This window comes from Diabrotica virgifera, chromosome 8 (genome assembly GCF_917563875.1).
Source record: "Diabrotica virgifera virgifera chromosome 8, PGI_DIABVI_V3a".
NCBI lineage: Eukaryota > Metazoa > Arthropoda > Insecta > Coleoptera > Chrysomelidae > Diabrotica > Diabrotica virgifera.
In genome coordinates, this window is record NC_065450.1 from 139,426,771 (window position 1) to 139,450,553 (window position 23,783).

Genomic DNA, 23,783 nt, shown 5'->3' on the forward strand with positions numbered 1-23,783 from the left:
TTCATGTTTAAACCGGTTCTTAATTTTATGACACGCAACCAAGTTTGAATTGTTTTTACTGAAGGTAAGATAAAGTTAAGGGATCTAATTAAAAATTTTTAACAACTAGGAGACTTATAATAAATTGCCAGAGCTAAATCCTTTTCATTGTGACTCCATTGTGAACGAGTTTTGTGTGAAAACTGCATATTAACAAAAGTGTGCACGTATATGCTTTTATTTTCTAACAGTACCTCTATCATGAATTTGGTTGCCGATTTTCTGTTTTTTGTTGTTCTTCTACAACGCTGACTGTTCTTCTGACGGCACTTCTTCTTTAAAGCATTTACTTGATACTCCAATTTTTTTACCTTCTCCGTCAATTCAGTTTCAAGTTTTGTGGGCAAATTAATATCAAAACTGGAAATATCACTGAGACTACTACTTGATCTCTTGGGCGATGGAGTTGACCTAACCATACAATCGCCACTTGTAGATTTTTTACGTTTAGTACCGCAATAAACGTATGTAGAGCATAATACTGGTGGGGTATCACCTAAAATAGGTAATCATTGAAATGTATGTGTAATAATTTTAATTAAAGCAAAACAAGCGTCTCCGTTATTTCTGGAGTGATACTAACAACGCATTCATATTTAAAAAAAATCTCTTTTGATTTAATTGTATAAAAAATATATAAATCACTCAATATCAACTGATTTTATATAAAATATATTTTATTAGTATTATTCTCATTGACAAAGAGCATTAGGCAAACATAAAAATATTTCCAAAGTTGAGTACTCACCTAAATCAGTTGCTAACTGTGCAAATTTTAGACGAACAGCATTTTTCCTTAATAACTTTGTTTGACCACTTTGGTAAATATGTTCCACTGCATAATGATGCTGGCAAATTATCCTCTGTTTTAGGTCACTGATATCCATCAATATAATATCAATATTTCCGCAGTTTTTTTGCCAAATTTTTGTGCGCTCTACTAGTCCGTTCTTTAACGTTAAAATATTGTAAAACCTCTAAATTTTAAAGAACCGCTTGGATTGACATGAAATTTGTCATACACATAGCTAACAAGTCAAAGAAAAAAAGTGATATTGTGTCGATATGTGCTTTTGCCCTGGGGGTGGTTTTCACCCCCTCTTATGGGTGAAAAAATATTCGTCCAAAGAAAGTCAGGAACTGGATAAACTGGCCAATTTTAAGTAACTTTTGTTCTATAGAGTTTTTTCACTAAGTCAATACTTTTTGAGTTATTTGGCAGTGACGATGTTCATTTTTTCAACAAAATAACCACGCTTTTAGACGGTTTTTCGCAAATAACTCAAATATTAAGTATTTTGTCGAAAAACATTCTTAGCAAAAATATAGCCTGTAAAAAATTTTAAAAAATGGTGTATATATCACGTCTCTACACCTAGTAGAAGCAGAGTTATAGCTAATGAAAAATAGGTTCATATTCGTCAAATTCCAAATGGAATATTTTAACGTGAAATAACCAAAAATGAAGCACATTTCGGGGAAAACTCATTACAACTTATTTAAAGTGTTTAAAAATCTTCATTTTTGTTTTATAAAAAAAAAATTCTAGCATCAAAATTAAACAAGTTACGCTCAAAATAAAGTTAGTCCCTTTTGGTTTTGGTAAAAAAATCGAGAAAATCACCCCCTAATTAGCATCTTAATTGAACTTAATCGTTACGACTTCACAAGTTTCTTGACTTGTATATATATTGTTTATATGATCTGTAAGTTTCATCGGTTCAAAGTCCTTATTATTGAAGGGGCTGTAGTTAAAAGGGGTTGAACGAGTCACTGATCACGAATGTATGCAAATTTAGAAACACCAAATCTTAATCAATTTTTGTCTAACAGAAAAACAAAAAAATACATGATATTCAGAAAAGCAAATCTGACTATTTTTGTTTTTCGAGATTTTTGGTATCTCTAACAATTTTTAAGTTATTTTGAAAAAAAAGCATATTTTTCAAAATTTAAATTTTTAAAAATTTTACTTTACAGATCATATAAACACAACATAAGTAAAATAATTTTTGGAGCAGTGACGATTAATTTCATTTAAGTTGCTAATTAGGGGGTTGTCCTCCCGATTTTTTTTTGCAATAACACAAGGGACCAACTTTATTTTGAGCGTAACTTGCATAAATTTAATGTTAGAAACTTTTTGTAAAAACAAAAATAAAGCTTTTTTTAAACACTTTAAAAAAGTTATAATGGGTTTTCCCCAAAAAGTGCTTAATTTTTTGGATATTTCTCGTCGAAATATTCTATTTGAAATTTGGTGAATATGAATCTATTTTTCATTGGCTATAACTCTGGTTCTACGAGATCCAGAGACCTAACGCGTACAACATTTTTTTTTACTTTTTTATAGGCTATATTTTTGCTAAGAACGTTTTTTTCGACAAAATACTTATAGGTCTGGATCCCGCGTATGAAAAAAAAAGTTGATTAATAGCAAGCTGAAAATTTGTTAATAGCTTAAGGATGTCTAGTTGGACAAACTTTGATATATGGGAACACTGGAACAGGGGCAGTTTTAATTGTGGAACAGCTTAAAAATTTGGAACGGTCAGACCACGAAAACGGCACATTTATTTTGTCCGACAGAATAGACTTAAACTCTCCGAACAGAGATTAAACTCTCATGCAAAAATCAGACTGCTATTTATCACCTGTCATAATTCTCTAATAGAACTAATAGAATAATAAAGCTCTATAGAACAAAAGTTACTTAAAATTAGTCAGTTTACCCATTTCCGGACTTATTTTGGACATATATTTTTTCACCCAAAAGAGGGGGTGAAAGTCACCCCCAGGGAAAAAGCACACATCGGCACAATATCACTTTTTCTCTTTGACATGTAAGCTATACGTATGCCAAATTTCATGTCAATCCAAGCGGTTCTTTAAAATTTAGACCAAAAACCGTGAAAGAATGGACTACTATACGTCTTTCAGGGGAAATTTAAAGAAAGATATATTATTATTTGTTCCATCGTTTCTTTCAAAACATCCCGCGTAAACACACTTATGCGTTACAGAGTCCATTTTATCTAAAATGTGAGTCCTTTTTTTTAATTTTGCTATAACTTGTCACAACACTTGTCACAGATAATACACCTATAGGGTAAGTTCGGCCCTGACACTACTCCTACCTCCTCGCAAGTCAGAGAGGGAATGAGAAACCTCGATACGGTTTTCGAGTAGCGCCATCTAGTTGTTGATACGTCTTTCGGTTACCAAGAGGTGAGCTATCTAGAGGAATATTTATAATCAATGCTTTTACATACTACTAATTCTGTGTATTAGTTCAGTAATCAGGTTACAATAATATTTCAGTTCATAATTTGTGTTTTTCTAGATATATTTTTCTCGTTTTGTTATATTTCACATACACCAATTTTATCAGAAAAGTACAAGTTTCAAACCGCGAGAGAGCGCTACCGTCGAAACTCACAGAAAATACCTAGGGCATGTTCCAGACAAGGATCGCGAATTAAGAACATTTAGGATTGGACAAGAATACGCAGTGCATAACATTTATTTTGGATATCTGAACACTATGAAAAATTCGCCAATGTAACTACCAACGTTAGGGGTACCTAACATGACCTTGCCGATGCTACGAGTAGGAGCGGATTAATTTGGGCGGTGTTGAAAGGTCCCGTTTGTATATACCTTTTTTGGTGTTAACAGTCCTGTACAGTTATAGCGAAACGTTGAGAAGAACCCACATACCGAAGCTCCGAACTAGGAAGAGAAATAATTATTGATAATTCTGGTTATGGATGGAAGCCACATATTGCATTGAAGCTATTTTTGGCATTGACATTGGTGTTAGGCTATAGAAGGCTATTAAAATAGCTTGCTAATTTATACTGATCAGGTGTCAACACTACTTTCATTATAAGGCAGTTGATGGAAAAATACAAGAGTAAAGAAACAAACGCTCATATGGTATTCATTGATCTTGAAAAAGCATATGATAGAGTTCCTCGAGAGATTCTGTGGTGGGCACTCAATAAGAAAGGAGTCCCTGGTGAATATGTAAAGATTGTGAGGGATATGTATGAGGGAGTAACGACTAGTGTTAGGGCAGGTGTGGGAGAGACTGATAATTTTCATGTGAAAGTAGGATTACACCAGGGCTCGGTGCTTAGTCCGTATTTATTCTCATTAGTTTTGGACCAGATAACAGCGAAACTACAGGGTAACATTCCATGGTGCTTAATGTATGCTGATGATGTCGTGTTAGTAGGAAATAGTGAAAGAGACTTAGAACAAAAACTGGAACAGTGGAGACAAGCTCTGGAGGAAAAAGGTTTAAAACTTAGTAGGACAAAGACAGAGTATTTGCAATGTTCATTTAAAGATGAAGTTACTACAAATAACATGGTATCTTTGGATGGTGAACTGATTGTAAAAAGCAATAGTTTTAAGTACCTGGGATCGATATTACAGAGTACTGGAGAAATAGATGGAGATGCATGCAGTAGAATTAGGCTGGATGGATGAAGTGGAAGGAAGCGAGTGGTGTGCTGTGTAACAGGAAAATTCCAATGAAGTTGAAGGGAAAATTCTATAAAACAGCCATAAGACCGGCTATGATGTATGGAACTGAATGTTGGGCAGTGAAAAAGAAAGAGGAACAACGAATGCATGTGGCGGAAATGAGAATGCTTAGATGGATTGGTGGAGTGACAAAAAAAAAAGGATAAAATTAAAAATGAGTATATTAGGGGAAGTTTAGGTGTGGCACCAATTGATGCCAAAATGAGAGAGAATAGGTTGAGATGGTTTGGTCATGTTCAACGTCGAGACGCTAATCACCCAATACGAAGATTTGCTAAAGTGCAGATTCTTGGAAGGAGTAGGAAAGGAAGACCAAAGAAGACGTGGGGGAGACGATTAGGCAGGACATGTTGGTAAAGGGGATTAATATTGATATGACTCAAGATAGAATTGTATGGAGAAATGCAATTAGGGAAGCCGACCCCGCATAGGGATAAGGCAAAGAGAATGATGAGGTGTCAACACTACACAGTAACAATTTTTCATAATTATATAGAAAATTCCTATTTGCGTTCTATTCTTATTCTTAAACAATCAATCAATATTTACCCTTTTAGTTACTACTTTTAACATATATGAATAAAAAGTAACAAACACTTTTAAATAATACTGTTATGGTATACTAACCTTTTTCTCTAATTTTAAAATAATGGCAAATATCAAAATAAATACTATGGTCGTCGATTTGGTCATTGTGTACCTAAAAATTATATATTATTAACACAAGGATACAATACAATAAGAAAAACTAACAAACTCATTGAAACAGCTAATTTATTGAAATATCATATTCAAAAGTTTTCTGTGGAAGCAATCTTCAATTTTTTAATTTCTGGCAATCATTCTACCTTCGACAGGACTGTCTTAGTCTGCCTCATTTTCTTCTAGTGGGTGAAGTCAATTTTTCTATTATTTTTGGTCTTTAACTGAACAGGTTGATGAGTGGGGAGCTGTTTGTCTCGAGTTGGTCATTCAGAATTATATCTGTATTTTTCAATTTATTAATTCCATGGATTCTAATAAAGATAGCTTAAGGCCTTTATTTTGAATATGCAGGATTTGAAACTCTTCATTAAAAGAATGATTATGATCTAGAACGTGAAGTGTGTATGTAGAAGTGTCTGTTTTTCTATTGTTGAAAGCCCTTTTGTGTTCTGCTATCCGTTTGTCAAAGATTCTGCCAGTTTGACCGATGTAAGTTTTCGAACAGTCACCACAAGTTAGTTTGTAAACACCACTCTGTAGTTGCTTTCTCTTTCGGCTCTTATTGTTCTTAATATATTTGCTTAAGTTGTTGTTAGTATGAAAGGTGGTGTTATTCCTTTCTTTTTACCTATGTATCTGGCTATTTTTGTTGTTATCTTGCCAGTATATGTGATAGAGCAGAAAGTACTGGGTTCTTTCTGTTGTGGTGGATAGACTAATTTCAGGGCTTTCTTAAACCAAAAACTTACGGATACTTACAAAAACCAAAAACGGATAGACACTTTAAGAAGAAGAACATAACATACTTTTATTGCTACTGTATAAACATTTATTTCAATTGTCATTTACCTACAACAGACTAATTTGTAATTACAGTGGACTCTCTCTATAACGAACACGGATATTATGAGATTTCGTTTATAATGAGTACACTATATTATGTCCCATGAAATTCCTATTGAACTATAACAGCTCTATAACGAGGCATATTTGGTTATAACGAGGAAAAATTAAATCGAAAAATATGTTTCTTTATCTGTTTTTAGCGCGGTAATGACTATAAATAAATACTCCAACTGCATGTATATAGAAATGCCCAACATCTGTGTTATTATCGAGGCCAGTGCTGTAATAATCTTCACCACCTGCCATAAAATTCTTTCTGTTTATCTATCGACTGATATTGAATATTGTAGGAAATTTATAACTTACAATGGAAGTCTCATTGTTCAGGTCGACCATCCGGACCATCGACACCTAATAAACTACGTAAGAGGCACCAAAACATTTCAATATTTTTGTTGTCTGATATAACGAGATCCGCTTATAACGAGGTAATTAGTCAGCCATTTTAGTTCTCGCTATAGAGGGAGTCTACTATATTATGTAGCAGTAGCTGTTTATTACATATATTTAAATAGGTGAGGTTATTTGTAAAAAAAATAATTATTAGATAGGTTAGTACTAATAGTCTGTCATAAAATGTGAGTTTCTTCATACTTTTAATCAATAATAATTAATAATTTAATATAATTTACATAAATATAAATTTTTACTAAAAAAGTACTTACAAAGACACAGTGATTAATTCCAAAGCCCAATTGGAGAAACTAATGTCAATGCCACTAAATACTCCTGTTGTTCCCACAGCCAGAAGGTATTCCTTCCATCCATAACTGACATTCTGTTTATTTTGTTTTTTAAAGAAAACTACTCGGATGAATGCAGCTAAAAGGAACTTTACACACATATGTATTATAACTGTAATTAATGGAAACTTGAAGCTCTGAAAAATAAAATTATTTTTTATATAATCATAAATATTTATATTAACATAATATAACTAAAAAGCTATAGCAATAGTTGACTGTAGGGCTGCCGTACATGAACTATACCCCAGGCTGTGGGTGAAAAAACGTGATATAATTCAGGAATTTTTGAAACCTATCAGGTGTTGTAAAGGACGATGCCAGGAATAATTTCTACTAAAATGTTACCAAAAATATTGTGAGCTTTTTTTTATTGCGATTTTCATTTGCCAAATTTGCAATTTTTAAAGATTTTTAATTTTGCAGCTTAGGATATTGATTCTAGAGAAAAACTTTTTTATAGAAAGTTGTAGTAAATTAAAAAACCTACAATTTGAGCTATGGTAAGTTTAATTTCGTTTATTGGTTATTGCAAATCAGCCTGCGAAAGGTCCAAAATGGCCGCTTTTTACAATTGCGGTATTAATTGAACAAATAATTTTTTTTATTTTTTAAAGCTTTAAAATAAAGATCTTTCAATTCCAAACATAAAAAAATTGTAAGGCCGGATTAACGAATTGTTGCTTAGATATTATAAATTGTTTATCCCAAGAAGTCAAATGTCGAAGGCTATAACTTTTTGAAAAAAAAAATCGTAGAGAGTTGGTGAAACATCCAATCTCCCTCTAAAGAGTTATATTTTCATATTCTGATGTAAATAAATGCGTAAAACATTTTTAAACCTCTAATTTTTGGGTTTGAAAATAAGGGGGCAAATTTCGTTATAAACATTTAGAGCTGAAGCGGCCCTGTACATCCTATGAGTTTTTAACTTACAGTTTATTGCTGCTGAAAACGAAACGAATATTTATAAAAAAATAAAAAATTTTTACGACCAACTGAAGCCGAGCTAAATGTTGGGTTTGAAAATAAGGGGGCAAATTTCGTAATAAACATTTAGAGGTGAAGCGGCCCTGTACATCCTATGAGTTTCTATCTTACAGATTATTGTTGCTGAAGACGAAAAGAAGATTTATAAAAAAATAAAAATTTTCTACGACCAACTGAAGCCGAGATAATTGTTTCTTTTTTCTTAAATCGTAGTGCCTTTATTTATAACAATTAAGAAATTATTTTACAGTCATTGACTAAAGAAAGACATATTATCTTAAAATAGAAATTATTATAAAATATAGTGACATTTAATTATTAAAAATTATTTTTAAAATCGGTGCTTTTGCGAGCGGCCAATATTTGCAAATCGCCCGGCTCGCTTCAAATCCGCGCGCTCGGAAAATTTTAAGTAACTTGTATTAAATTTTAACCGAAAACAATTTAATAATATTACCATTATAATATACAGTCTATTTACCACTGTATTTGTTTTTCTTGATAAACTTTTATATGTGAAATCTCATTTCTGAAGAAATAATATTACAAAAATGATACATATATATATATATATATATATATATATATATATATATATATATATATATATATATATATTGTTATATTTCTATTTGATATGAGAATTAAAATTTTATAATTATAAGCAAAATTCAAATTAATATAAAAGATCTTCAATTTTCTCAACCACGGGCATGTAAATTTAGAACAACCTGTATACAACAAATTATTATATTTAGTTTTTAAGAAAGTGATTCGAAGAAGTGTACGAAAGTCGGTAACAATGCGCCTAAGATAAACAAGTTGAGTGACGCGGACCATTATAGTGTTTCGCGGAAGATTCGATCATTAGCCTACGCTAAATAAGACTCAGTGAAATAGATAATAGGTCATTAAGTTTTGTAAAAAGTAGAAAGTAAGTTTAAATTGGGAAATGATTATTTTTTCTTGAAATCCATTAAACATATTTAGAAAGATTAAAAGTTGGTATTGAGGAATACGGCGAATTAAAATTTGTGGTGGAATGTTGATTTTTGAATCTGGAAGGGATATTGAGAAAGTAGGGGATTGAATGAGGATGAGAATGTTTTGAGTGGTCGAGAGGAGAAGTCCAGTGGTGGACGGTAGTGTACGAAGAGTGAAAACGCCGGTATAGTTCCGTGAGTGTTGAGTACCCATCGGAACGAAAAGTAGGCCGAGTCGAGAGAAAAGAATCTCCTTGAGCAAAGAGTGTCCCGGTGGCTGATTGAAGTGGTTCGAAAAAGGTAGAACACTGCATCACGAGAAAAGCAGGAACGTAGAGCTGTACGAGGTTGTTTTCAAAGGAGAACATTACTGGAGGCCAGGACGAGTTTTTATCGCAACCAAGGGTAGGAGGAAACGGGTTTTGTGTGAGGACATTCGCAGTTCACCAGATAAAGGTCAGTCTCATTTGTCAGGGCATGAATGTATGGGTTTTTGTATTAAATACCACATTAAAAATTGAAGAACATAATCGCTAATATCAGAAGATTTTCATCAAACTTAAATCAATTTGTTGCTAATAAATCCTAATAGTTCATTATTAATAAAAATTTTAAATTGGAAACCAAAAGGAAATAAGATTCCCATTTTTAAATGTTTGTATTAAATAAATATAAGATCTAACAAATATTAAGCAGTAATTGCCATTTACATAAAATAAACAAAATTTTGATTTATAATTGTAATCCATATGTGTGTATTATTTTATATTTTTCCTATCCCGATTAGGAACCACTGAGAAATACTTAGAAGTCACGAAAGTAAGTAAGTAATTTATAATTCGCCCTGAGATTGAAAACATATTGATATGTGATCTGGTTGATTAATTAGATTATCATTAATGCATTAATTAAATTAAATTACATATAAGAATATCATCACATATAAATAAATAAGATCACAACAAAAATGTCGTCCAACGTGGAAAGCATTGAAAAGTATTTCTAGTGGCAAATTTGAAGGATAGAAAGAGAAAAGCCGGTGGTTGGAAATTTATATGCCTGTGGTAAAAAGTGAGAGACTTACAGTTGATAACATAAAAATTTAGATCCCTTTAGGTACAAATTTTACATAACTGATTTAATAATTTATTTTTACGATATTTACATTTGATATATTTATTGACAATTTATAATATTTGGGGGAGAAAAAGTCGTTTTGGGTAACATACTATTAAAATTTCACATTTGGCGGGGATAGTACTTCTTGAAAACAAATGTCTGTGACAAGAAGCCAAAGCAAAGACAACAAAAAACAAAAAGAACATTCAGACCAAGAAGATATTTTAGACACGACAATCATGGCATCAGAACAGCAAGAATTATCAGGAATAGATAAATTATTACAACTAATGCAACTCCAGTCACAAAAAATGGATAAAGTGGATAAAAATCAGGAAGAAACATCAAAGAAAATGGATAAAGTGGATCAAAAAATGGATGACAATCAACAGGAAACAAAACAAGCAATAGAAGAGAACAATAAGAAAATAGAGGAACGCATAGAAAAGTATGAAAAGGAAATAAAAGGATGTTTGACAACAATGAAAAACGAGATAGAACAGCAAGAAATGAAAATTAAAGATCACATGCAAGAACAAGAAATTAGAATGAAGGACCACATGAAAGAACAAGAAATGAAAATTCAAAACAAAATAAAGGAGATAACGAATTGCCAGAAAAAGGAAATAGAAAATTTGGAAAACAAGTTTGAAAACGCTATTCAAGCAGACAGAGAAGAAATGGAAAGAAAGATTGCGGAAATCAATATTCAACAAAATGTAGGAGAAAGAAGAGAAATGGTTATACATAGCACAGATGACGTGAAGATAAGGTTTGGCGGGGATGTAAGAAGATTACACCCAGTGCCGTTCATAAATAGCCTGAAAAAGAAAATACAGCACATCGGAAATTTCGAAACAGCAAAAGAAACTATCAGAAACCATCTCAAATATGAAGCAAGCCTATGGTTCGATAGCAAAGAAGAAGAATTCGGCAATTGGCAACAATCTGAACAAAAATTTTTGAATTATTTCTGGGGAAAAGTCCAACAATTGGAAATTAACAAGGAATTGCAAAATGGGAAATACAATGATAGGATGGGTGTATCAGAAAGGACATATGCTTTACAAATTTACAATAATGCAAAACATTTACAATATAATTACTCATCGGAACAATTAGTCGAACTGATTGCAAGACATTTCGAAGAAACGCTGGAAGACCATATCACATTGCAAAACTACAAAGACATAGATAGTCTATGCCAATTCTTACGAATAAGAGAATCACGTTTAAGAGAAAGAAAATCAAGAAGGTCGCGAGAAGATTACAGGCTCCGAGAGACACAGGATTACAGAGAGAGAAATCAAAATAGGAGAGACTATACAAGACGAGATTTTAATCCCAGAAGGGAAAACGAAAATAGAGACAACGGAAGAGGAAATTATGAACAAAGAAATAGGCAATGGAATGAGGACAGAAATCGAGAATACCAGAGTAGAAACATCACACGCTCAAATCAAGAAAACAGAAATAATGGTAGACAAAATGAACAGGGATATCGAGAAAACCGAAACAGATCCGACAGACCAAGAGAAAATAGAAGAGAGGTAAATAATACCCAGACAGAAGAATATGACGGAGAGAGAAATTATGACGAAAATATAAACAACGATGAGCAACCGGCCGTCTTTTCACGACGGCGCTCACTAAAAACAAAAAATCAAACAGGAATCTTTTGTCACCCCAAGGAGTTTATTAAATTGGCAGGAAACAACGAAAAGAAAAATGGAGTTAATTTAAAATTTGTGGATGGATTTATCAACGAGAAACCAATTAAAATTATGATAGATACTGGATCTGAAATAACATTGGTCAACAGAAAACTAATAGAAGAAGTTAATTTAACAAATTTAATTTACAAAATACCTAGGGTAAATTTAGTGGGCGCAAACAAACGGACATTGGCAACTATAAATGAAGGCATACGAGTAAGGGTACGACTAAGTAAGAAGATGTATGCACTACAATGTGTAATAATGCCAAACATGTCACATGACATGATAGTAGGAGTTGACGAATTGGCAGAAAAACATGTAGTGATAGATTTTAAAAATAATACGATGAAACTAACAGAAGAAAAAGAAGAAGAACAGGATAAGGAACATGAGAAACAAAATACGGACGAATCAGGGAAAGAACAAACAATGGAAATGAATTTGGCAACGAAGCAAGGACAAAGAAGAAAAAGGAGAAAAAGTCAGAAAAAGATAAAAGAAAATGAAACCTGTGGCTCCTCAAAAGAAGAGTTGAGCCCAGAAGAAGAAAAATTGAGAGTATCAAAAGCAAAAGAAACCTGGGATTCCTCAAAAGAAGAGACGAGCTCAGGAGAAGAAGAAATAAAGCTAACAAATGAAAGTGAAAAGAATATGATTGAAACAGTGGTATTTGAAGAGGAGGTATATGCAAACGAGGATGCAGAATGCACGGTAAACATATGTGAAGAGTCTGAGGAAAAAGACAGAAAATTGATATGTGGAGAAGGAAAAGAAAAAGAATTGCGGTTGATGTTAAGAAACTACGAAAATTTGATCAATGAGGAAAACAGAGGGGCGAAAAAATACGAACATTCATTTGAGGTGAAAAACTTGGGAAATTTTCGATCAAAGACTTACCCGATTCCATACAAGTATCGACAAGAGATTAAAGTAAGGAAATATACAGGGAGTTGGTTTTGCCTCGAGAAAATTTATTTAAAAATGCAGATAAATTTTATCGAATACAAGGCGGGGATTTGTTATATTTCTATTTGATATGAGAATTAAAATTTTATAATTATAAGCAAAATTCAAATTAATATAAAAGATCTTCAATTTTCTCAACCACGGGCATGTAAATTTAGAACAACCTGTATACAACAAATTATTATATTTAGTTTTTAAGAAAGTGATTCGAAGAAGTGTACGAAAGTCGGTAACAATGCGCCTAAGATAAACAAGTTGAGTGACGCGGACCATTATAGTGTTTCGCGGAAGATTCGATCATTAGCCTACGCTAAATAAGACTCAGTGAAATAGATAATAGGTCATTAAGTTTTGTAAAAAGTAGAAAGTAAGTTTAAATTGGGAAATGATTATTTTTTCTTGAAATCCATTAAACATATTTAGAAAGATTAAAAGTTGGTATTGAGGAATACGGCGAATTAAAATTTGTGGTGGAATGTTGATTTTTGAATCTGGAAGGGATATTGAGAAAGTAGGGGATTGAATGAGGATGAGAATGTTTTGAGTGGTCGAGAGGAGAAGTCCAGTGGTGGACGGTAGTGTACGAAGAGTGAAAACGTCGGTATAGTTCCGTGAGTGTTGAGTACCCATCGGAACGAAAAGTAGGCCGAGTCGAGAGAAAAGAATCTCCTTGAGCAAAGAGTGTCCCGGTGGCTGATTGAAGTGGTTCGAAAAAGGTAGAACACTGCATCACGAGAAAAGCAGGAACGTAGAGCTGTACGAGGTTGTTTTCAAAGGAGAACATTACTGGAGGCCAGGACGAGTTTTTATCGCAACCAAGGGTAGGAGGAAACGGGTTTTGTGTGAGGACATTCGCAGTTCACCAGATAAAGGTCAGTCTCATTTGTCAGGACATGAATGTATGGGTTTTTGTATTAAATACCACATTAAAAATTGAAGAACATAATCGCTAATATCAGAAGATTTTCATCAAACTTAAATCAATTTGTTGCTAATAAATCCTAATAGTTCATTATTAATAAAAATTTTAAATTGGAAACCAAAAGGAAATAAGATTCCCATTTTTAAATGTTTGTATTAAATAAATATAAGATCTAACAAATATTAAGCAGTAATTGCCATTTATATAAAATAAACAAAATTTTGATTTATAATTGTAATCCATATGTGTGTATTATTTTATATTTTTCCTATTCCGATTAGGAACCACTGAGAAATCTTAGAAGTCACGAAAGTAAGTAAGTAATTTATAATTCGCCCTGAGATTGAAAACATATTGATATGTGATCTGGTTGATTAATTAGATTATCATTAATGCATTAATTAAATTAAATTACATATAAGAATATCATCACATATAAATAAATAAGATCACAACAATATATATATATATATATATATATATATATATATATATATATATATATATATATATATATATATATATGAAATATATAACTATATTTTTAATTTTTTCATTGTTATATAAATATAATAATAATTATGTTACTTCTAATTATACAATATAAAACTTTTTCTTCTTGTAGTGACTATCCGTTTTGAATGTTGGCGACCATCGTGGCAATTTGGCAAACCCCATTTGGAAACTGAGAACCAGGAAGGCGAAGGATTACCTTGCTAGAAAATTTACGTACGTCGTTCAACACAACAACTACAAATCTTTTTAGAGCAGTAGTACCGATTTAGTGTGCAAGTACAGATTGCCAGGATGGTCGCCAACATCCAAAACGGATAGTCACTACAAGAAGAAAAAGTTTTATATTGTATAATTAGAAGTAAAATTATTATTATTATATTTATATAACAATCTAAAAATTAAAAATATAGTTATATATTTCATTTATATATGTATCATTTTTGTAATATTATTTCTTCAGAAATGAGATTTCACATATAAAAGTTTATCAAGACAAACAAATACAGTGGTAAATAGACTGTATATTATAATGGTAATATTATTAAATTGTTTTCGTTCAAAATTTAATACAAGTTACGTAAAAATTTTCCGAGTGCGCGGATTTGAAGCGAGCCGGGCGATTTGCAAATATCGTCCGCTCGCAAAAGCACCGATTTTAAAAATAATTTTTAATAATTAAATGTAACTATATTTTATAATAATTTTTATTTTAAGATAATATAAGTCTTTCTTTAGTCAATGACTGTAAAATAGATTCTTAATTGTTATAAATAAAGGCACTACGATTTAAGAAAAAAGAAACAATTATCTCGGCTTTAGTTGGTTGTAGAAAATTTTTATTTTTTTTATAAATCTTCGTTTCGACTTCAGCAACAATAATCTGTAAGTTAGAAACTCATAGGATGTACAGGGCCGCTTCAGCTCTAAATGTTTATAACGAAATTTGCCCCCTTATTTTCAAACCCAAAAATTAGAGATTTAAAAATGTTTTACGCATTTATTTACATCAGAATATAAAAATATAACATTTTATAAGGAGATTGGATATTTCACCAACTCTCTACGATTTTTTTTTCAAAAGGTTATAGCCTTCGACATTTTTTGACCTCTTGGGATAAACAATTTATAATATCTAAGCAACAAATTCGTTAATCCGGCCTTACAATTTTTTTTTATGTTTGGAATTGAAAGATCTTCATTTTAAAGCTTTAAAAAATAAAAAAAATTATTTGTACAATAAATAACGCAATTGTTAAAAACGGCCATTTTAGACTTTTCGCAGGCTATTTTGCAATAACCAATAAACGAAATTAAACTTACCATAGCTCAAATTATAGGTTTTTAATTGACTACAACTTTCTATTAAAATGTTTTTCTCTAGAATCAATATCCTATGCTGCAAAATTAAAAATCTTTAAAAATTGCAAATTTGACAAATGAAAATCGCAATAAAAAAAAGTTCACAATATTTTTGGTCACATTTTAGTAGAAGTTATTCCTGGCATCGTCCTTTACACCTGATAGGTTTCAAAAATTCCTGAATTATATCCTGAAATCGACCTATTTTTCACCCACAGCCTGGAGTACTACTCTAGCAGTTTACCACTGAGCGACATACACATACAAGCTCGAGCGGTTGTTGTCGACATCTGGAGGAGTCAATTGTTGACTAGTTGAGTTGTCCCTTGTTGCTCTAGAGCTATCAACAGCATGATGGAATTTCAGCAGTTGAAGCTTAAAGTGGTTGTGACTGCTCGAACTGTCATGTGTATGGCGGTGAATATACAGTATGGTGCGAATGAAAGGAATAAATTCCTTATTTCGTAAGCTGGAGAATTTAAGGAAAAATCCCGAAACAGGTCGATTTTTATTTTTAAATATTTGATTTTTTGGCGTATACAGGGTGTTAGTAAATAAGTATGAAAAATTTTAAGGGCCAATTCTACATGAAAAATTAATACCAGTTTGCTCTATAAACATATGTCCGCAAATGCTTAGTTTCGGAGATACGGGGTGTTGAAATTTTTATTTAAAACTGCCAATTTATTTATTGCTCTAAGACCAGTTGAGCTATGAAAATAAAATTTGGTGAGTTTTAGGAGGTAGTTATTACGAATTTTATGACATACAATTAAGAATTTTGTATTCATCATTGGCGCGCCTACGGGCAATGGTCTAAATTATTTTAAAGAAAAAAATAGTACGCCACGGAGATATTTCGAATTAGAAATTATTTTTAAATTCCACATCTAATTTATGATAAAAAAACCTTTCTTGCCTTTTTTTCATATGATGCACCGTTTTTATGCAGAAAAATAAAACATCTTGGCGCATATTTTTCATTTCTTAATACATCATCAATACTCCAGGGAAATAAGGCAAAAATATACCATGTTCGGGACACTTGAGCAGCCAGATTGCAAATGAGTTTTTTGGGTACTATATACCTAATACATTATACACACAAAAATGCCCGTCACAGTTCGGACGAGAAATTTAGTTATTAACAAATAAGTGTCAAAAATAGCAGTTTTTTCGTTTAAATCGCTACGGGTAAAAATAGGGTAATTAAATATCTTATTTATACTGTTACCCTCGTAGTAGCTGAGCCAAGGTTTAAAATGGAAGTTTTTGAATTTCATTTCGATCATTTGTTGCTTCAGAAATTGCAAAATAAGACTAAAATTTCGAAACTAAAAAAAAAGTTGTATCTTTTGTGAAAATGACCTTAAGACTTTCATATTGCACGAAAAGTTGAGACAAACAGTTCGTATAAAGCACAAAAAATTTTAAGACGATTCGTCAATTAGTTTAAATTTTATTCAATTTGTTTATCCCAATAAGCTTTTTTTCGCAATATTATTGTTCAGAAAATAGTAATGTAATAGCAATTCTGTGAAAACAACATGAAAGAAGAAAAGTCATGATTTCAAAGTATTTAAAAAAAATCATTAAAAAGTCATTTTTATCATTCCGAAAACATTTTACTAAAGTAGGGTCATTTTTAGTTCATAAACAATTTGAATAACTTTATTAATATTGACTGTAGATTAAAACTACTTTGGGATTTGAAAAGCTGGTATTTTTATACGAATTTTCAAAAAAACACTTTTTGCCTAGTTTAATTACAGTCAAAGTTAGCCACTTTTTTATTTAATTGACAGCTACTTTGTTTATAACAATTAAGCAACCCAACTAGCGCCATTTCGAAGTTGAAGGTATATAATTTTTGTGTAAAAGTTTGAGTAAACTTTAAACTTCAACAGAGTTGTTAATAAACCTTTAAAAATAACGTTCTAACGAAATCGATTTGTGGTCGGTGGAAATGAATTATTAAAATCCGTGCACTCAAAAAATGAAACTGATTCTTCAAAAATATGCTGCGATTAATATCTCCAGAGCTTGTTGATGGATTTTGATCATAATTTTTTTAAATTGTATGTACTCGTAGTCTTGTAGAGTACGTTATGTACGTAAATCCCCACCTAACATTTCAAAATGTTAGGGGGAGTTCCCCTTATCACTCAGGGATATGAAAAATAGATTAAAACCGATTCTAAGATCTACCGAATATACGTATATAATTTCATAAAAATCGGTCAAGCGGTCTCGGAGGAGTATGACAACTAACACTGTGACAGGAGAATTTTATAGATGTAAATATATAGATGGGTATTAACAAATAGGGGCTGGTGATGAAAAAGTGTAAATTAAGAGTTGTATGTATTTTTTATTCCTACATCATATAAAATTAAGACAGACAATTTTGTCCAAAAAAATAAAAAAAAATGTCAGGGGGGCAACCCCCCTTATAACTTATGGGTATGAAAAATAGGTTAAAACCTATTCTCAGTCCCATAGGATACACATGTAAAATTTTATAAAAATCGGCCAAGCCGTTTCGGAGTAGTATGGTAACTAACACTGTTACAGGAGAATTTTATGTATATTGAAGTAATTGTGAATTAAATAATAAAAGTGGCTAACTTTGACCGTAATTAACATAGACGAAAAGTTTTTTTTTGAAAATTTGTGTAAAAATACCAGCTTTTGAAATTCCAAGGTAAAACTCTACAGTCAATATTAACAAAGCTATTCAAATTGTTTTCAAGCCAAAAATGACTCTACTTTAGTAAAATGTTTTCGTAGTGACAAAAATTACTTTTTAATGATTTTCTTCAATAATTTGAAAACAAGACTATTGTTCTTTTATGTGGTTTTCACAGAATTTCTATATATTTATTATTTTCTGAACAATAACATTACAAAAAAAAAGCTCTTTGGTATAAACAAATTGAATAAAATTTAAACTAATTGACGAATCGTCTTATAATTTTTTGTGCAGTATATGGACTCTTTGACTCAACTTTTTGTGAAAAATAAAAGTCGTAACGTCACTTTCGCGAAAGTTATAGCAAATTTTTTATTTTCGAAATTTTAGTTTTATTTTGCAATTTTCGAAGCAACAAATGATCGGACCAAAATTAAAAAACTTCCGTTTTAAACATTGGCTCATCTACTAAAAGAAGAATACTACAAATAAGATATTTAATTATCCTATTTTTACCTGTAGCCATTTAAACGAAAAAACTGCCATTTTTGACCCTTATTTGTTAATAACTAAAATTCTCGTCCAAACTGTGACGGGCATTTTTGTATGTATAATGTATAAGGTATATAGTACCCAAAAAACCTATTTGCAACCTGGCTGCTCAAGTGTCCCGACAAAAACCTTATTTCCCTGGAGTACAAGAACTATCCAATATAATAATACTAAACTAGAACAATAACAGAAAATATTACTAATACCATTTCAACTAGGTGCAAAGCTGCAAGAAATGTTTAAAATGATCTCCTTTACAGGTAACAGAAGAATTTTATATTCATCATTACCGCGCGTACGGGTAATGGTCTGAATTTTTTGAAGAAAAAATATTACGCCACTGAGATACGTCAAACTAAAAATAATTTTTGAATTCCTCGTTCAATTAACGACAAAAAATCTTTCTTGCCTTTTTTTCATATGCGGCGCCGTTTTTATGCAAAAAAATTAAACATCTTAACGTTTACAAAGTATTTGAACTAAGTTTCTATGCATATGGAAACTACCTCAAATACTTGGTAAGCGTTAAGATGTTTTATTTTTTTTGTATAAAAACGGCGCCTCGTATGAAAAAAAGGAAAGAAAGATTTGTCGTAAATTGAACGAGGAGTTCAAAAATGATTTTTAGTTTGACATATCTCAGTGGCGTACTATTTTTTTCTTCAAAAAATTCAGACCATTACCCGTACGCGCGCCCATGATGAATATAAAATTCTTCTGTTATCTGTAAAGGAGATCATTTTACACATTTCTTGCAGCTTTGCACCTAGTTGAAATCTTATTAGTAATATTTTCTGTTATTGTTCTAGTTTAGTATTATTATATTGGATAGTTCTTGATGATGTATTAAGAAATGAGAAATACGCGCCAAGATGTTTTATTTTTCTGCATAAAAACGGTGCATCATATGAAAAAAAGGCAAGAAAGGTTTTTTATCATAAATTAGACGTGGAATTTAAAAATAATTTTTAATTCGAAATATCTCAGTGGCGTAATATATTTTTCTTTAAAAAATTCAGACCATTGCCCGTAGGCGCGCCAATGATGAATACAAAATTCTAAATTGTATGTCCAAAAATTAGTAATAACTACCTCCTAAAACTCACTAAATTTCATTTTCATAGCTCAACTGGTCTTAGAGCAATAAATAAATTGGCAGTTTGAAATAAAAATTTCAACACCCCGTATCTCCGAAACTAAGCATTTGCGGACATATGTTTATAGAACAAACTGGTATTAATTTTTCATGTAGAATTAGCCCTTAAAATGTTTCGTACTTATTTACTAACACCCTGTATATCATACTATTGACTAGTGACATCATCCATCTAGGCGTGATGACGTAATCAATGATTTTTTTAAATTAGAATAGGGGTCGTGGCTAGCTCATTTGAAAGGTTAATTAATTCTCTATTCAGTAATATAAACATTAATATAATTATTTATTAGCATTAATTAGCAGAAAGCTAAACAGTTTAAAGGAAGAATTTATGAAGTTATACAAAGAAACATCCAAAAGGGGTTTAGAAATAAATCAAATCAAAACAAAATACCTAATATGCTCAAGAAAAAACCCAGTTAATATGATAAGCTTAAATATTGGTGAATATGAATTTGAAAAGGTAGAATATTTTAAATATCTTGGGAGTCTCAGTTAATGGAACTAATGAAAGAAGTATCGAAATTAATGAAAGAATCCAGGCAGGAAACGAACCTACTGGAAATACAGTCTTCCTCAAAGATAAGAAGCATACTCAGAATACAAAACTGAAAATTTACAAAGCAGCAATTAGACCAGTAATCACATATGGTGCTGAAGTAATGTGTCTGACACAGAAAGAGGAAGAAAGATTGAAGATCCTAGAAAGGAAAATAATTTGGAGGATAGCAGGACCACTAAACTTAGGTAATAATGAATTTAGAAAACTCATGAACCACGAAGTAAGAGAACTTCTGAAAGAAGAAGACATCGTCAGATTTATCAAGGCACAGAGACCCAGATGGATGGGACATATAGAAAGGAGGAATCCAGAAGCCGCTATCAAGAAAATTTCCAAATGGAGACCTGTATCAGGCAGACCACGAGGAAGACCCAAAACTAAATGGGAGAACCAGATAGTGGATGGGAGTCAGAAGATGGGAGTCAGAGAATGGGTAACCAGAAGCAAAAACAGGAACGAATGGAGGAAAATTGTAGAAGATGCCAAGTCACACAACCAATTATAAAACCAAAATGTTAATGCGGATTGACTCACCGCGACAAACGAAACGGAAGAGCCCAAAGAGGGCGTCAATCACTCCGCTAGGAGTGTAGATGCCATGATGATGATAATTATTTATCCAGGGTGGCCAACAAATTTTTCTTGAATTAAATTAATTGACAAAAAAATAATAATTTAATGTAATTTATTTAATTCAAGATACATTTTACTACTGTCAAAAATAAGAAAAAAATGTTAACTTCATAACTAAACATTGCTTTTCGCTTAAATTAAATGTTCAAACTTCTAAGAGGCAGGTGGCCGGCGGGAGCTGGCTTGAACATTGAATTTAAGCGAAAAGCAATGTTTATTTATGAAATAATCATTCTTCTCTGTTTTATGGCAACAGTAAAATGTATTTTGAATTAAATAAATTACATATATTCTTCTTCTTTTTGTCAATCAATTTAATTAAAAAAAATTGTTTTGGACACCCTGTACCCTGTATAGAATAGAATAGAATAGAAATATGCTTTATTGTCATGAAAAATTGTACAATTTTATCGACAAAGCTTATAAAAAGTCAAGAAAACAAAACAATAACAATCCAATTTACTAAAATTACATAAATCGTCAATATATTTACAATGTATAATTAATTATGTTAATGTTTACATTACTGAATAGAGAATTAAATAGTATTTCAAATAAGCTAGCACACGACCAATATTCTTATTAAAAAAAATTATTGATGACGTCATCACGCCCAGATGGATGATGTCACTCATGCGATGTGTATGGCAAAATATCCTAAATTATAAATAAAAGTCGACCTGTTTCGGGAATTTTCCTTAAAGTCGCCGGTTTACGAAATAACGAATTTATTCCTCTCATTTGCACCATACTGTATGATTATAGTTCACCACTCGGTGGCTACTTCAAGCAGCCGATCTCAACTGCTTTAAGCTGTCCATGTCTGTACTGTCGATCTTCCACAATGGCACATGTATGTTCTTCCAAAACTATATCATTACTTATGGTACTAGTACACTTTAGAAGACTAAAAATAATCAATTTTTTCAAGAATTTTTTTCTCAGAACCTTTATTAAAAATGAACATAAAACTTTTTACATATTAATATCTAACTCTTAGAGAGTACAAAAAATATATCTTTTTTCATTGATGCACGTACGCTAATATTGTAGAGGGCTCAAAAGTCGAGGCCTCGAAAAATGATGGCGGACAGTTAATTTCAGGATTGGGATATCTAAAACAAAAAAATCGTACTGCATTTGAAAGAGAAAGGTTTCTTACGTGATAATTTACCACAATTTGACCAAAAAATAAAAAATAAATATTTTTTAACAATGAAAAACTGAAGAAAAACGGAAAATTTTTTCAAATTTTGGAAAATTTTTTCAAACTAAAGGTCGTAAATTTTAACGTAAGAAACCTTCCTTTTTCAAATGTACAATCTTTTTGCTTCAGAGGTCCCAATCCTGAGATTAACTGTCCGCCATGGGAACTACTTTTTTTCGAGGCCTCGATTTTGGCGCCCTCTACAATATTAGTGTACGTGCATAAATGAAAAAAGATATATTTTTTATATTCTCTAAGAGTTAGATATTAACATGTAAAAAGTTTTATGTTTATTTTTAAGAAAGGTTCTGAGAAAAAGAATTTTGAAAAATTGCTTATTTTTGGTCTTCTAAAGTGTACTAGTACCTTAAGTAACGACTTCAATTCATTATCTCAATGCCATGCCATAAAAGCCATTCTTCAATACTGGACAGGATTCTATATAAAAACTATTTTAATTCAGCTAGCTTTTTTCTCAATGTTTTAGTAAAACATTTTATGTGGCATTTTTCATAAGGGATTTTTCCAAATAAATTTTTTCCTGGTTGTAAAGCAGTGACCTTGTCTATAGGTTGAAAGATATATAATCTCTTATTATTAGCTTCAAAACATTCATTTTGTCTTCGTCAATAATGGTACAAATGTACCTTTTGTTGGATTTTGTCTTAGTAGGTTTACCACAAAAACTGATTTTCTATAGTCTATGTGAGTAATTAGTATAGAATAGATTAGAATAGAATAGAAAAAAGCTTTATTCTCAGGATTCACAAGTTACAAATATAAATTGTCAATAGAGAGAATGGTGTCAATTACAATTTATAAGGGTTGCTGAAACAACCTACACTTAACATAAAAGTAATATTAAAATATAATAATAATAACAGTGACATTTAGATTCAGATAAGAGCCCTCAGTCTCCCTATAGGTCAGCCTGAAGGTATTCTTGCACTTTGTATGGTTCTACGTGTATGAACAACTGTTGAACAGACTTTCTATATTTATTTATGTCAGTTTCTATTTTGATGCTGTAAGGCAGTTTATTAAAGAATTTAATACAGGCATATTCTGTGGTTTTCTCAGATGTAGTTAGTCTATGTATTAGTATATTATAGTTTATGAGATTGTTTCATGTATTTGTATTATGGTTTGTTGTGTTATGTGTTTCAAGAATTTATGTCTATTTTTAAAAATGAAAAGTAAGCATTCATATATTATGTATGTTCCAGCCATTGTTAGTATGTTTAGCTTTTTGAAATTATCTCCACATGAATCCCTGTATTTCAAGTTAAGTAGAGTTCTGATTGCTCTTTTTTGTAATATAAAAACCTGTTCAGCGTTTCTACTTCTCCTCCCCAGAAAATTTTTCAAAATCGAATTACAGAATGAAAATTTGAAAAATATACAACTCATTTACATTTTTCGTCCAAATAATTTGCTGTTATTCTGAAAGAGTAGCAG

General features: G+C 31.4%; 1 protein-coding gene across 2 annotated transcripts in view; it reads right to left on the reverse strand.

Moving 5' to 3' along the window:
- LOC126889382 (solute carrier family 35 member C2) overlaps window positions 1-23,783 on the reverse strand; it is a 62,286-nt gene that overhangs the window by 34,121 nt on the left and 4,382 nt on the right. For both annotated transcript variants that reach the window (XM_050657641.1, XM_050657642.1), the window contains exons 2-3: window positions 6,870-7,084; window positions 5,221-5,293 (exon numbers count right to left, since the gene is read on the reverse strand). In XM_050657641.1, the coding sequence (XP_050513598.1) occupies window positions 5,221-5,293; window positions 6,870-7,084 (288 nt within the window). The remainder of the gene's footprint in view (window positions 1-5,220; window positions 5,294-6,869; window positions 7,085-23,783) is intronic.